This window comes from Labeo rohita, unplaced genomic scaffold, assembly GCF_022985175.1.
Source record: "Labeo rohita strain BAU-BD-2019 unplaced genomic scaffold, IGBB_LRoh.1.0 scaffold_72, whole genome shotgun sequence".
In the NCBI taxonomy this organism is placed as follows: domain Eukaryota; kingdom Metazoa; phylum Chordata; class Actinopteri; order Cypriniformes; family Cyprinidae; genus Labeo; species Labeo rohita.
Window position 1 is genome coordinate 514,468 of NW_026129656.1, and position 16,302 is coordinate 530,769.

Genomic DNA, 16,302 nt, shown 5'->3' on the forward strand with positions numbered 1-16,302 from the left:
CAAGAGGCTTTTGAGAAACATTTATTTATACATCTTCGAATCTCTTTTCTGGCCATAGAATTTTTTTTCTCAAATTTTCATACTCTAGTGTGACCTATAAAAGCCTGATATATCAATCATACACAACAAAAAACAGAAACATTTTTGTTGAATTAAAAAAACAAGAATAAAACTAACAAACTAATAAAATAATTTTTAACAATAAAAAACTAATAAAACCAATAAAAAAATATTTTAAATAAAATAAGATAATAAAATGTTTAAATAAAATAATTTTTTTTTCTGACAGTTACTTCACATGTCAGGTTTTAACAGGGTTGATTGCACCACTTGCAATCGGATCACCAAAAGCACATCTAATTCTTCAAAGAAACAGGGTCTGAGAGTTTATACTCTGATGTCACATCTTTACATTTCAGTAAATTGAGGGTCTAGGTTAGTTTTTTTTTTTACAAAGTTCATATTAATCACCAGCACAATGAACATAATGACCATCTTACCAAGTCAAGATCAGGGGTTTGAGACAGCAGTTTGACATAGGCGCCGCCACAGTCAATGCCAGTCTGGAAATTCACCTCATACCTGAGAAAACATGGTTCATTAGTATCATTTTTACCTTTTGAGGCTTTGACATTGTTGGTTTTTGATTATTTGAGTATATGTGATGCGATCTGGGAAAACCCGTCGGATATCAGAAATTAGGTCGAAAAAATAGGTTGAATGTCAATTATTTTTAAAAATCAGGTTAATTTAATTATTATTCTATAACATCTTGTCTATCATCTTTGAAAATATCAAAAATCACTTTTTTTGGTGGAGAAAAATAGCGATTTATTGCAGCAAGCAGAAATGACTGTCTTTCTCTTATGTTTAGAACGCACTGCTGAGGTGCTTTCCCTTAACACCACAAAAACAATTGACCTATCAAAATAAACCACATAACATTTAATAAAGGTGTATCAATGCACATTCTGTGTAAAGTATGGCACGCAAAAAGTTTTTTATTTATTTCTTAATTTTTTTTATATCTTGAGATGGCAGAGCGCAACAACACAGTCTGAAGTACTGTAGCTGCTCACTTAAAACAATCTTACTTGTCTCATTTGCTCAATCTTGGTGATGTCAGTGCCCTAACCGATGTTATAATGGACTATTTCACATCCAGAGATGAAGGATCGGATGAAGTTACTAAAGAGGAGGAGTCTGATGACAGTCTGTTACAGTGCGCGAACAGTTGCGCTGCGCTCATTTTTCTAAATGTAAACCACAATGTAGGCTGCATTATTCATGCTATCTAAACATACAAGGAGTGATCAAAAGTTCAGAGACTATGATAAACAACGTTAAACAGACGTTAGTCTGTTTGTGTAATGATGCAGTTTAGCGCTCCTGACTGGACAGACAGCTCTTGTTAAACTCCTGTAACTGAAAGTGAAAGCAGTCTCACTTTAAACCCGTTTTTCTCAAAATTCCATTCCTGAAAATCATAGCTATCAGCCAACGTAAGATAGTCATAACTTTTGTTACGTTCAAGCTATGGACAAAATAAAAAACTTTTTGGAAAGGGCTTGAACCCAGCTTTCATATGGTATCAACCTAAAAAAGGTAAAGCGTCACCATGTGTTGGGTTTTCCTAGATCGCATCACATATGGTTTCACTTTGGTTTTATGTTGAGCTTAATATTAAACATGTCATTTTCAGGCAATGCCAATGTACTATAATACTTGCCACATGAAAACACAAAACAAATATGTCAAAGTACTTTAACATGAGATCGCTAGCAATTTCATAAAATTTAACTACAATATTCTCTTTATACTCATTTCATATAGACAGCCCAAGAGCAGACACGAATACTCACTGAACGATAAGTGGTTTAGTGTCAAAGGTGAAAGGTCGCAGAAGGAGAGCAGAGATGGCGTGATGCTTAGCTTTAGATTTCAGCACCAGACCTTTATCACCTGGGAGTTTAGTGTCCTTCATCTCCTCAACCTCCCATTTACCTACAAAACAACACACCACAACCTCATGATCATCTCACACATCTTCAGTTCATGTGTTGCCTGCAAACCTCTTTATATTAAATGTCCTAAATTTTTTTTTTTGGGGTAATTCACACAAGGTTCAAACTACCAAACTAACTGTTATTTTTTCCCCCCGGAAATAACATAACATAGTCTGGAACATTGTTCTGTGATTTAAATTTTATATTCATAGGTTAGGTCGTCTTAATTGTTTGTATTCTAAACATCATTCAAGTATCCACACTTTTTCTGAATGCACTTTTTTGATGCATTAGACTTTAGATGAACAGAGAATGAAGTAGCATATTAAACGTACCATCATACTTTGCAATGTCCTCATCAATGTCATCTTTCTTGGCCTGGGATAAAACCCATCTAGACAGGGGAAAAAAAAAAAGTTGATGAACACAGGCTCTTTTTACTCATATTTATAACAAATATTTTCAAAAGATATACAACTACTGTGCAAAAGTTTGATGTTGCTAAGATTTTTTTGGAAGATTCTATTTCAAATTAATGCTGCTTTTATGAACTTCCTATTCAAAGAATCTTGAAAAAAATGTATCAAATTATTTTTTTTACTGATGATAATAAAAAAATGTTTCTTGAGCAGCAAATCAGCATATTAGGATGAGTTCTGAAGGATCATGTGACACTGAAGACTGGAGTAATGATGCTGAAAATTCAACTTTGATCACAGCGATAAATTATATTTTCAAATATATTCACACAGAAAACAGCTATTACAAACTGTAATAATATTTCACAATGTTACAGTTTCGACTGTATTTTTAGAGTATCTTTCTTTAAACATTTTTAAAAATCTTACTGACCCTACACTTCTGACAAAACATTTTATGACAAACATTTTCAATATATGTTCTCTGTGTTGTGAGGATAACAGACATCTTACCCATGAAGTGTTCCTTTATCAAATGACTCAGCAAAGTAGTGCTCTCCCATCGGCTCTGGAGCTTTATATGTCACCTTCAATAAAGACGTTTGGGGAAGATGTTAACCTAGTTGCACCAACATAATACTGTTTTATATTTAACAACCTTTAAGCTTATGTTACAGGGAAGAAATTAAGTCATACGGGTTTGGTATTCATGAGGGAGAGTAAATCCGGACGGAATGTAATTTTTATGTGAATTGGCCATTTAAGTGACATGATTAGTTATTGGCAGATCAAATATCTCAAACAAACACAGACCGCCGCTGCTCTGGATAAATCTCAATTATAATTTCCCCTCAAGCATCAAGTCTCATTACTCTCAAGAAATTTAAGTCAAGGGTTGCTGATGTGGATGCTATTTTGGGCTGAATGCACAGCGCTGAGGTGGCATTTAGGATGGTCAGCAGGTTACTGAACGCCACCAACCTCTGCCCCAGGATCAAGACACGGTTGAAAGGATCTACATGTTTGACCATTTAAGCATGAAGATCCTGGTCTGTTGCCTAGGTAAAGCAGTCTGAGCAGGTAACGCTCTTACCGTGGGCACTGATGGGGATGTGGGGGCTTTTTGTTCCTCTTCCTCAACATCTTCCTCCTGCATGTCATCAATGGCATCTTCCACGTCCATCTCCATGTCATCGGCCTCCTCCTGCGCCCTCACATGACCCATGAGGGCCAGACATAGACTCAGAGAGAGCAGCGCCACGCATAACCGCATCTTCAGCTCCATTGTCTACAGGCACAAGAGGGAATGAATTAGACACGGGTCAGGACAGTCAGCTAGTTGTCTAGCAACTCTGATTAGTTGGTTTATGATGATGGCTTCAAGTTTTATTAAAGGGATAGATCACACAAAAATGAAAATTGGGTCACACTTTAGTTCAGGGACCAGCTCTTACTATTAACTAACTATTAACTATGACTATTAACTACAATATCATATCTCGATTGTTTCAGGAAGATCACCATTCATGATTTTAATCACGATTCTTTGTCATGTAGGTTTTGCTATTTTGCAAGCTGACTGAGCAGTACAGCCAAACTAATTTCCCTTTTTAAAAAACAAAGCCTTTCAAGGTAACAAAGTATAAAATAAAAAAGAATAGTAGACATTTAGGCCAAAGTGAGTGAAAATAAAAATCTATCATTTTATCTTCGTTATTAAAAATAAAAACAAAGAATACAAACAGTGCTTTATTTTTCAGGTGTAGGTGTATTTAACAGTAGCACTCAAGATATTGAATTAACAAATATAAAAAGTGAAACACTATATACATCAATTGTACATTTATTCTTATTGAAGCAACTGTATTAAAGTTCTTCAAGGGCAGTGAGTGATTTTTCTCTTTGTGTTTTGTTTTAATAACAATTATAAAAGAATAGTTCACCCAAAAATAAAAATTATGTCAGTGTTTTATTTTAATACCATTATTTACTCACTCTCAGGTTGTTTTAAACCTGAATCAGTTTTTTTTTCTGTTGAACGTTGTCTATTTGATCATTTCTGTTGTTACATTCAATGGGGACCAGCTACTGTTTGGTTACCCACATTCTTCAAAATATCTTATTTTGTGTTTAGCACAAGAAAGAAAGTAATACAGGTGGCAAAACAGCTGACAGAATAGCACGATACAAGATATTTCTGAAAAAGCAGATCGTGGAGACATTTTGATCGTCCACAATCAAAAATCACCACCTATTACTAGTTTAGGTATGAGATACGATTAATGCATTTAAAATATGGTCATGGAGAATAAGGCTTTATTAAGAATATTCTTTATTAAGAATATGTGCTTTAGAAGTACTAATAAACAGCCAATAGTAACATGCATGCTAATAAGCAATAGTTAATATTGAGAATTGGTCCCTAAACTAAAGTGTTACTGAAAATTGTGTCATTATTTACTTGCTACTATGGAAGTCAATGGGAACCTGTTCGGTTATCCACATTCTTAAAAATATCTTCTTTTATGTTAAGCAGAATAAAGAAATTCATACAAGTTTGGAACAATATGTTGACAGAAGTTCATTTTTGGGTGAACTATCTCTTTAAATCATACAGGGCTTCTTTAAGCCTGATAGTCTTTGAGACAATGCATTAACTAGATGAATTCTGAACATGTCTAGTTTTGCACATCCTCAAGCAATCAATCAGTCAATTCTCTGGAAAACCACTCAACATTTCACCTTAAACTGATCAGCTCTTACAGTGTAAAAATCGCAGTGATCCTGCTGGTGTGACACTGTCACAATAACAGATTGAACAAATTAAAGCATTTATCATGTTTATCATTGTGTGAAAATGGTCAATGACTTTTGTCCTTCGAGCTCAAACATACCAAACCAACAAAGAACTAGAAGCAGAGAAAGGAAATGTATTGTCGTCTCGCACTGCCTGTGTCTGGGCCACAAAGTTGAGCCTGAACACAATACAAAGACCAACTGTGCCTGTATGAAAAGAAGCAGCACTCCATACCAGCAGGTGGCTAAGCTGATTCGCTAAGCTAAACAGCCAATCAGAGTGATTTATCTGGCGAGCTTCGCCAACAATACCAAATGCTTGATTGTGTGAGTAGAAACTTAATTACATAATTAAAAAGTCAGTTAGACTTATTTTACAGTATGTGTACTTACAGTGTTACACTGTAAAAAAAACAATTTGTTGAGTCAACTTAAAATAATTTGTAACTTGGCTGCCTTAAGATTTTAAGCTCAGTCAACTCAAAAAAGTGTATTCAACTTGAAATGTTAAATTATACTAAGTGACAACTTAGATATTTGAGTTTAATCAACTTAAAATTTTAAGGCAGCTGGGTTATTTACCCATATGTTAAGTTTAGCAAACACAAATATCCAAGTTGTTACTTAGTACAACTTAACATTTCAAGTTGAATAAACTTATTTTAGTTGACTGAACTTAAAATTTTAAAGGCAGCAGGGTAACAAATTATTTTAAGCTGACTCAACAAATTGTTTTTTTATTTTTTAGTGTACCCAAGAAAAAAAATGGTAGTACAAGGTAACTACAATAGCTATTTTTTTTATATTTTACTTTATAATGTAATTTATTCCTGTGATGCAAAGCTGAATTTTCTGCGTCATTACTCCAGTTTTCAGAGTCACATGATCCCACAGAAATCATTCTAATCTGCTGATTTATTATCACTGTTCATCAAAAAAAAAAAGAAAAAAACAAAAAAAGAAAAGAAAGTAGTTTTAAAGTTTAAACAAAATTAAGCAGCATAACTGTTTTTGACACTGTAAATTAATCAGCATATAAGAATGATTTCTGAAGGATCACGGGACACTGAAGACTAGAGAAATGGCTGATGAAAATTCATTTTTGCATCACAGGAATAAATAAAATTTTGAAGCATACTCAAATAGAAACCGTTAAATTTATATCACATTTTTTCTGTATTTTGATCAAATAAATGCATATTACAAACACATTAAACACCTTACTGATGTCAAACTTGAACAGCGGAGCACACAGTATGTACATGTGGAACAAGACTACAAAGTGCTACAAAAAAAAAATGACATAAAAACTGCCTCATGCACAATTTAAATGTTTGCATATGCCTATTTTTATTTGAGTGTTGATTTTGGTCTCTGTTAATTTGAACCTTTATTATTACAGTAATGCACCTACTGAAAGGCCTCCTGTATAGTTTACAGCATTAGCTGAGAGATCATTTTCAGTAAGACAAATCAACACACTTGACCTGATGTATTTCCTAATATATTGAATTAAGATCTGAGAGCTTGTGAAGAAGAATTGAATAATGAAATCTGTGTAAGAACTTGCAGCCCCAAAAGTCACAAAACACATCAGGGGCTTGCTGCATAAACTGCTTAGGCTAGTTTTTTTAAAAAAGTTAGTCACATAATTTTTTTTTTTTTTTTTTTTTTTTTTTTTTTTCGCTCTCTTAGTTGGTTATTAGCATGCCTAGTACTAGAATATTAGCCATTTATTGGTTCTAATTGAGCACATAATAATTCTCCATGACCTTATTCTACACCCCTAATCCTACCCAAAACTTAAATGTAACAACTACCTTACTAACTATTAATAAGCAGCAAATTAGGAATTTATTAAGGAGAAAAGTCATAGTTAATAGTGAATAAGTGTTCCCTATTCTAAAGTGTTACTTTTTTTCTTCTATAACTTTTTAAAATCAGTTACAAAAAGGTAGACTGCTCTGATTTGAATTGAAATGCAAGACTGGTTACCCCTTGGCTAACTGGTAGCTGGTCAAACTAGTTATTAAGACACAGCCTTAAAATAGTGGCTACATTTATGCAACTGGCCTCAGGACTTAATCACCAGCATATCTGAGGTTCTGCTCACTAACAGCAGCACGAATGCATCCACTGCAGTATAAACGGTACAGCAGAGTTTCCTCCACAGACACTTTCTACTGTCAGTGCCCAACCCTCACAGATAAATGTATGTACGCGCTGATGTAAACAGTGGCCTGTAGTTGCAGTACAGACTGTGCTGTGTGCAGTGGACATGTTGCCATCTTCGGGTCCCCATGACTCCAGTCGCCACAGCGATGACAGCAAGGCGGAGTTCTACAGAATCAGCCCCTTTTCTTTAATAAGATTTACCCCAATGAGATTCCACACACACACACACACACACACACACACATATATCAACATGTGCAAACACTCCTCTAAAAATAACCAGCATTTTACCATGAAATGTGTTTTGTGGCCTCTATATTTACTATAAGCATCATTTCAACTGAAGTATCATCTGGAGTGAGCCAGCAGAGGCAAATATAAGTACACTAATGACAACATAAATTTCATTTCATTACAAGACCCACAAACCCTTACATTCTCTCTTTAGTGTGAGAGTGTGATTACTGTCATTCGCTGCAAGTGCGGAGCCTCACAGTGCTGTCAGATCATTCCTCAGAGGTATCAATAAACGCTGCAAAAAACCTTAAACGGGCAACACAGTCGTGTTTCACCACACACCGACGGTGTACCCCACAGACTGCTGTGCTAATGAGCTTAACACACTCAGGATTAGTGCGACTGAAGCACTGGTGCCAACAGCATTTGATAACAACACATCACCATGGCAGCCAAAACAAAACAAAACGACTTCCAACAAACAACTTTCACTGTTCACTATGAAACACACACTGGATTTGTTTCACAAATGCAAACATATTTTAACAATACACACAATATTTGTTAGAAATCTAAACTAATTAATGTGTCCAAAAAATTCCACATTAACAATCAGTCACACTTGGCTTAACAAGTGACATGAAAATAAATAAACAAATAAATAAACCTGTTGATATGAAAATATGAAATGAATTTCACAAATATTGATGCTCAGACAAATATGATCAAGACTAGATTAATAACAGAATAAATGTTCAATAAAGGTGTTTACATGAGATTTACTGGTCAAGAAAAATTAGAGGTGAAGAGGACATCTCATCCCCGGGGCATCTTACCCCATCTAATAGTGTTATATCAGACATCTGTCACCCTACTCTTGAGATATCTGCCATAAATCACACAGATCCACCACTACTGAGCAGTTCCAAACTAGAAACACAAAATCAACCTAGTGCTGCAGTGAGATCACACCAACTCAAGCTAAGATTTAAGAAAAAGAAAAATACAAGAGCATGTGTTATCAAATCTCACTGAACTGAAGAGAGAAATTCACTTGAGGCTGATCTGTAGGAGCAGGACACTAGAGTTGAGGATCTCTGGGATTACACAGGCTGGAATATGTGTGTGTGTGTGTGTGTGTGTTTGTATTGTAGTGGGGTTGGGGGTCACAGGATACACTCCTGACCCATCTGTTGCTCAGTGAGCTAATGATCATGCGTGGGGGTAGAGCGATTACAGTCAGCACACAACACCAGCAGTCCATCATCAGAATTATTGAAGCTAATCAGCGGTTAACATTACCATCTGAGCTAAACCAATGTAAGACAGCACCAAAATTAAACATGCTGAGAATTAAACATGCTGACTCAGGGAAAAGCATCTAAACATCACCATCACTGTTTAATGTAACATTCAAAATAATAATGATAAAAAAAAGCAATTAGTGGAAAACCAGCATTATTTGTGCCTAAAATAAAATAGTTTTGGAAATGAAAACAGGCTAATCAATACAAATAGTAAACTCCCAGTTTTTTCTTCTAGAAAGTTTTATCAACAGCGTGCTTCCAGACCAAAATATTATTCAAATTAATCAATGTCAAATGCTGCAACAGTTTTCCTTAATATAATCAGTGAAGAAAAAACAACATTCTTTATAACAAAAAAAAAAAAAAAAAAAAAAAAAAAAAACGATTTAACTATTTAACACTTTTTATTTCATGTCATTAATTTTATTTGTTTTCATTTTTTATTCTAAAACATTACTTAAAAAAAAAAATAATAATTTCAAAGGTGGTCCCAGACTTTTGGACTGAGAAAAGTCCTTAGAAATTTCTCACACTAATCAAATTAACACTAATTTCACACAATATTTACTCAAAACTCACATTGGTTCAAAGAAAGAAAGTCTCCAGCAGATTCTGATGCATTACGAAAAAAAAAAAAAAAAACGGGAACTAACACTTCTGTTAATCGCCCAAGCAGCCCATTAATTAGACTGAAATACCATCCATTATTACAGAACAGACTCATTATTTCTATGAAGGATAATTAGAGGGGGACTAGTGGTTCCTGTATGCACACAGCAGATTCATTAGTTCTGGGCTGACTCCATCCTGCCCCCTTTAAAACAAACAACTGGGACTGAAAGAGGAAGACATTCAACACTGCAGTGCTAACTGACAGTGAGTTGCTTCAAATCCAGTTTGAGCAGAGATCTGCTCTGCTGATTAAACACGACTGATCCGTTAGACCCGCCACAGCACACGCTGATGAAACCCACCGGCTCCGACTGACCCACCCATATCAACAGCTCTGATCAGCCAGTCTTCTCTGGTCACTGCAACGTCCTGTGGTCAGACAGGTTTGCATAATGACAGGGCTGTGCTAGTCTCTTTCTTTTCATATGACAAAATCATTTGAACTCAGATTTCATGTCCACTTACTTGGTTATTTGGCATGTTGTAATGGGCAATAAACAGATGCACAATCTATAACCAAATGTGATTTTGCTGCCAATATAAAATTAAAGCAACACTGTGAATATCACAATGATTTTAATAGTTTTATACAGCCATTAAGGTTCCTAAAGATCATGTCATTAGACTAGTTTTGTTAGCCTTCCTTTTTCCATTACTAATGTTAACAGCATCTAAAATAGTAATTTCTTCAGTTAAAATGTTTATAGAATTGGTAAGCATAATTAATTTCTTTTAATGGGTTCAAACTGTTTAAGGAAATCACTTTGAATCAATATATCAGTTGAATTTTTTTGTGTGTGTTTTAAAATATTTTCATTTTGGCATGAAATGAAAATTCACTGTTTTCTAAGATGTATGTTATAGAAGTTATTATGAACAGTTAAAATGTGCATTGATTTTTAATCAAAATGTCATTAGTGGATCGTCCAGTCAAACGACAGACTTCTCTATACGCAGATAAACAACAACAAAAATACTCTATTGCAAAATTTCTAAATAATTACCATCACAATTACAGCATGTATAATCAGCCAGTTGTTTTTGCATTATAAATACCTTCAGGCTGATACAGGACTTGATTATCATATTGCAGTTTATTCTACGATAACAACCAGTACATTATATTTGTTGTTTACACAACCCAAAGTGCCTGTTAAATGATTGTCATATTGCAGTTTATTCTGCGATAACAATCGGTACATTATATTTGTTGTTTACACAACCCAAAAGTGCTGGTTAAATGATTGTCCAGAGCAGGCGCTCGTTATGTCAGTCTTATACGTGATTAAGCCCCATGTGGATGTCCCAGCATGGCCTAACTGGGGGTTTGTTCAATTCAGCACTCAACAGTGAATGCATACACTTGCAGAACACATGGTTAAGCTCTTTACACTCGAGTGCCACAGATCTGGGCTTGAAACGTTGGGGGAAGGTACCACAAACCTTCCCAGAGTGCACCACTGACTCAATGCCTCTGAGCAAGATACAGGCCATAAAAGTGAATATATATAACTGCGTAGATAATTCAAATGACCTAGTTCACCAACATCAACAATGAGGAACTTGAATAATTGTTAGGAATGCATTTAACTTCGAACCAAGATTTACCAACCAGGAAAGGAATCTTTTGGTTAAACATAAAGGTCAAAGTTGAGCTCAACATTCAAAGTGCCAGAATCCAAAAACATGTGGTTACATGTTAACAAACCACAAGAAGGGTCACGACAATTATTTTCTTGTAGTCTTGCTGGGATGAACTGCATGGTTAATATAATGAAATAAGAAGTCTTATCCCAAGCGCTCTTCTGTTATAATCTGACCAAACCTCATTTAAGTTTCTAGCCCATGCAAATGTCAAGAGTATCTCTGGTGTGACCTCTACCTTTCCTTTTAAAGGGCGGAAATGACGATTCAACTGACATGTGCTGCTCTAGTTCAGCCGGTTTGGCTTTTCCGCATTAAACCCCCCCACGCTGCCATTCATTCCACAATCCTCCATTTACAACTCAAACTGAAAGCAAAAATTAGGTTGAGTGATATTTGATCATTTGATGAGATAAACATCATGCTATGTGCACTGCCTATATATTTCACATCAAAAACACCTAAAGTTAACAAACTATACATCATACTTTACATATGAATGGATGTTTTTAAACACAAGCAAATAATGTTCAAGCAAAAATAAATTAAACTTTACATACGTCTAAATACTTAAATATTTTAATGTGCAGAGATCTGACCAACTTAAAGTAAATCAGTCACCGCTTGTTTGACAAACTTCATTCAATTCGCAAATCTCTCAGCAGAAGCAGCAGCTGCCCACCCCCAACATTAGATAAGACCACACGAACCGCAATTCAGCTTTCATTTTGCTCCGCTGACAACAGAATCACACGATCAATAACGTAAAGCAGGTTCCTGTGATAAGTTCTCATTATACGGCTGATTTTATTGACGTGACACCTGTATCAGTTAGCTTAGCTCAAGCAGCTAGCTGACCAACTAGCCTTTAGGTCTAAGCACATATTCTCAGTTTTACTCTCTAGCTAAGGCATATAATCGCGTTTTCTTACAATAACACCCCGGCAAACCGTACTGCACATAAACTAAATGTCTCACAGGTCTAGTAAAGCTCATATTCGCAGGTTTAGTGTACTCACCCGTGCTCACTGATGCAGCACTCCGCCTGCGACTCCAGCGCGTCACGTGTGGTTATGGACGATGAATCGAGAAACAGAGGCTCCGCCTTCTACGCGAATCCGATTGGCTACTGTACTCAACGTGGACACACCTCTTAGACGTTGCGAGATGATGATTGTCCAGATTTTACGTCTGTCATTGATTGTGGTCTCCGCCTCCGACCTGCACCTCGTGGACACCCCTGATTGGCCGACGAGGACAGGGAAATAGACTCTTATTGGACACTGGAGAGTAGAAGTGATAAATGACGGGTACTTGGATACTTGGGAAACAGTCAAATACCTACTTTTTATTTAGCAACAATTTGTTCACATGCCAAAGCGGCATAAATTAACTGCAGTAGGATTTTAGCAGTAAAACGTTTGGACAAACATTTGACGAAAATTGTTGTCATGAAGGCTTCTGTCTAATAATATTAGATGGTGCTCTAATACCAAGCTACCTTAATTTTAGTACAAAATCACCATTAAAAACTTTGGTATTTTGACAAGTACTGGTCAGTGTGTACATTTTTAGGGCTTTATAATTTGTGACACAATGTAATGTTATCATATTACATTGTGACATCATAAAATACATAATCCAGGCATTAACTTAACAAGCAAATACAATACGTTCTTTGTTGTTAAATCCAACAAAGGATTTTTTGTTCATCCAAACATGAAAAATCTGAAGAATACTGGTAATCAAACAATTTTGGTGTCATACAGTAGAAAAACATTCTAAAAACTGCTGGGTAAAATATGGACATACCCAGCGACTGGGTTGTTTTGACCCTTCTTCTGGGTAGTAACCCAAATGCTGGGTCAAAACAACCCAATCGCTGGGTATTTCCATATTTTACACAGCACTAGGTTGTATTTAACCCAGCAGTTTTTAGAGTGTAAATGCAACAAGTAATGTAATGTCAAAAGTCATGCAGTAAATTATGTAGATAAATGACGTCATTCCTAAGGGTCCTTGTGTGGAAGCACACATACTGTATATTTCCATCTATTCACCTTCAAGTTGATTTGCCCATAAGTTAAATGTAAGTTTCACAGTCTTCCATGTGTGAATTTGTGAACTCTTTGTTTCTGGTTATTGTCATGCGAGTGAAACTAAATTCCAGTATTTAGTGTTTAGGGCACACCCTAAAAGTCTCTGATCTTGTTTGTGTTTCAGGTGGGCATCATCTCATTTACATTCGTTGACCGGCTTCAGGGCAGTGAGACAGGTAGAGCAGCTGTCAGGGGCTGGTTAACTTGTTAACCTTCTTACTATAAAACTCACTTATAAAGACGGCCCCAAAATGGGTCTTCATAAATAATGTTGAGAATCCTAAAGATGTATTATTCACTGGATAGAATCAGATATCATTCAAAGCAATAAACATATGGTAAAATTGTCTTCAGAAATTAGTTATAAATCTGTTATAAATCAATGTGGCAATAATGACAGATATTCAAGGCTACATGCGATTTGACTTTCATAAATAGCTGCCATAAGAAAGGATCATAATAGGAGTAGTTATATTTGTTTCGTTATAATCATGGTCAAAACTATGCTGATAGTATAAAAACAATAAATTGCAACCTTGTCTGCATAGCAATAAACACTGAGGTCAAGTTCGGACTTTGTCTTTATTCAAAGAGTTTGACAGGAGCATTACATTTCCATTGGAGTTCATGGATCAAATTGGCTAATCAAGAGAAAACAATGAAGGGATAGTGAAAGCTGACGGTGGTGTATTTCTCCTCGACCTGTGCGGGGAAGTGACTCTCCTTTAAAACAACATCAGCGTTGTTGTAGGTCAGATGGTGTTATCTTACTGCACAAACTTTCTCTTTTTCTTTCTTTGAAGATGACTTTGCTCTAGCTCAAGATCTTGTCAAACGTGCTGATTGTTCAGTTTACCTATTGCCATCAGTGTTTTATTACGATACCATTAATGGTGAATCATTTTAAGGCATGAAAAAATACCAGGACCCTTAACTTAAATTTATGTAGCATTATCAGAGCGTCTAAATACCAGTGCACTGATTCACACTGAGCTATACAGATTTCAAGTAGCACATGTTTCTGGTAGGATTTTGGTCTGTCTGTCTCTCTATCTATATAACTTGTAGAGATCTGATTGTGTTTACCCTACCAGCTCTATCGTACAAAATCGGCCACATCAGCACGCTGCTGCTGCGTCACATTAAGGCAGGAAGGGGAAAACAACATATTGCAAGAAATGTGTCTGGATAGAAAGTAAAAAAAATGATGACAATAATAAAAAAAATGTAAAGCAAACTGTTCAGAAGGCTTCCCTCTGATTTGTTGTGATTGATTTCATCCTAATTCTATCAAGAAAAGTCCAGCGATTTCAGGTTTTAGAAGAAACAGTTTCGCAGCATACTCTAGTTACAATAAATGTTACTTTCATTATAAGGAATCTTTTGGACTGACTTTGGAAACACACGCTAGGCCTGTGCACGAACAAACACATATCTAGCACGGCCATATGCCTGTGTGTACTCTTAATGTATCATAATAAATACAATAAATACACACCATTTGGAGTAGCCTAAACAGAATAATTTGTCAGCTAATTAACAACACAAATTGAACTTTGAAAATCGAATCTCGAGTAGGAAATTAAGAAGAGTCTTCCGTTCCAAAAGCAGCATTTGTAGAATGTCAAAGTTAATCGTGAAACGGCCGAGACCGTTCAGGAAGCCCTTGACAACAGACCAGTGTAATTACATAAACTCAACCATGGGCATATATACATATAAATACAGTTTACAAAATACAGCGTCATCAGTCGTCTGCCAGCTACTGCGGCGCGTCTGACAGCACGGGCCGTATGTCTTTGAGTGACCGCTCGCAATCAGTCATCGCCCGGCATTCTCTACCCTGCTATAACAGCTTGTCGCCAGCAGTTGGCGCTATTGGACCAAGCTAAAGAAACTCGTGTGAAGAGCTCATGTGGAGGTGCTGAGCAGACTCCATCCTGCACCAGAGACCCGGTGAAGTCATGAGGTATTGTTGAACATCCGTCACTCTGCTTTCTTGATAAAAATCTGTCAGGAGAGAAGGTGGAAAGAAAAATTTTAGCATATTAGAATGATTTATGAAGAAGACTGGAGTAATGGGTTTTTAATATACTCAGAAAACAGTTATTTTAAAATGTAATAATAATACACTGAAAATACTGTAAAAACAGTAATAATGTTTCAATCAAATAAATGCAGCTTTGGAGGAGCACAAGAGATATTTTTCAAAAATTGAAAAATCTTACCAACCCCAAACTTTTGAACACTCGTGTATATTACTTATAAATTATAAATTAGTATTAATTTAAAATGACATTAATATTAATGACAAATTAAAGTCTGTGTAAAGTCAATTGAGAATTGTTTCTAAACACATTAAAAATGTTAGAAATAAATACATCACTGAAACAAGCTACAAAGACTCTGAACTATGTAGTACTTAATTGTGAAGATAGATCCTTAAACAGTTTTTCACCATTTTCATGTTCAGGATTTTCTGGGTGGGGTTAAAATCATGACTCGATTAAATAATTTAAAATATATTGTCTTATCTTTTTTTATATAAAATATTTTTTTTATCTTTTTAACATAAATGTATCTGGTAAAAGCAACAATAATGTTAAAATATCTATTAAATTTATAAATATTCAGTCTTAAATATCTAAAAGTTATGTGTGTATATATATATATATATATATACACACACACACACACACACACACACATATATACACACACACACACACACACACACACAGTCATGTGAAAAAGTTAGGACACCCTATTGAATTCCATGTTTTTCCTTCATCAGGACATCATTAAAAAAAACCTGATCCTTGGCTGGTCTTAAAATTGCGAAAATAAAACCTCAGATGAACTACAACACATAACAAATTGCACCGTGTCATTATTTACTGAACAAAACAAAAAAAAGCCAAAATGGAAAACCCATGTGTGACAAAGT

General features: G+C 35.4%; 2 protein-coding genes across 4 annotated transcripts in view; both read right to left on the minus strand.

Annotated features, from left to right (window-relative positions):
* The window catches only part of canx (calnexin), a 29,048-nt gene extending 16,701 nt beyond the window's left edge, over positions 1 to 12,347 (minus strand). For all 3 annotated transcript variants that reach the window (XM_051104440.1, XM_051104439.1, XM_051104438.1), the window contains exons 1-6: positions 12,276 to 12,347; positions 3,519 to 3,713; positions 2,939 to 3,012; positions 2,342 to 2,400; positions 1,863 to 2,004; positions 501 to 582 (exon numbers count right to left, since the gene is read on the minus strand). In XM_051104440.1, coding sequence (XP_050960397.1) covers positions 501 to 582; positions 1,863 to 2,004; positions 2,342 to 2,400; positions 2,939 to 3,012; positions 3,519 to 3,710 — 549 coding nt within the window. In that variant the 5' untranslated portion in view covers positions 3,711 to 3,713; positions 12,276 to 12,347. The remainder of the gene's footprint in view (positions 1 to 500; positions 583 to 1,862; positions 2,005 to 2,341; positions 2,401 to 2,938; positions 3,013 to 3,518; positions 3,714 to 12,275) is intronic.
* A 1,571-nt stretch (positions 12,348 to 13,918) lies between these two features.
* Positions 13,919 to 16,302, minus strand: part of mgat4b (alpha-1,3-mannosyl-glycoprotein 4-beta-N-acetylglucosaminyltransferase B) — a 160,672-nt gene continuing 158,288 nt past the window's right edge. The window contains exon 15 of the mRNA XM_051104441.1: positions 13,919 to 15,365. Within this exon, the coding sequence (XP_050960398.1) occupies positions 15,342 to 15,365 (24 nt within the window). The 3' untranslated portion in view covers positions 13,919 to 15,341. The remainder of the gene's footprint in view (positions 15,366 to 16,302) is intronic.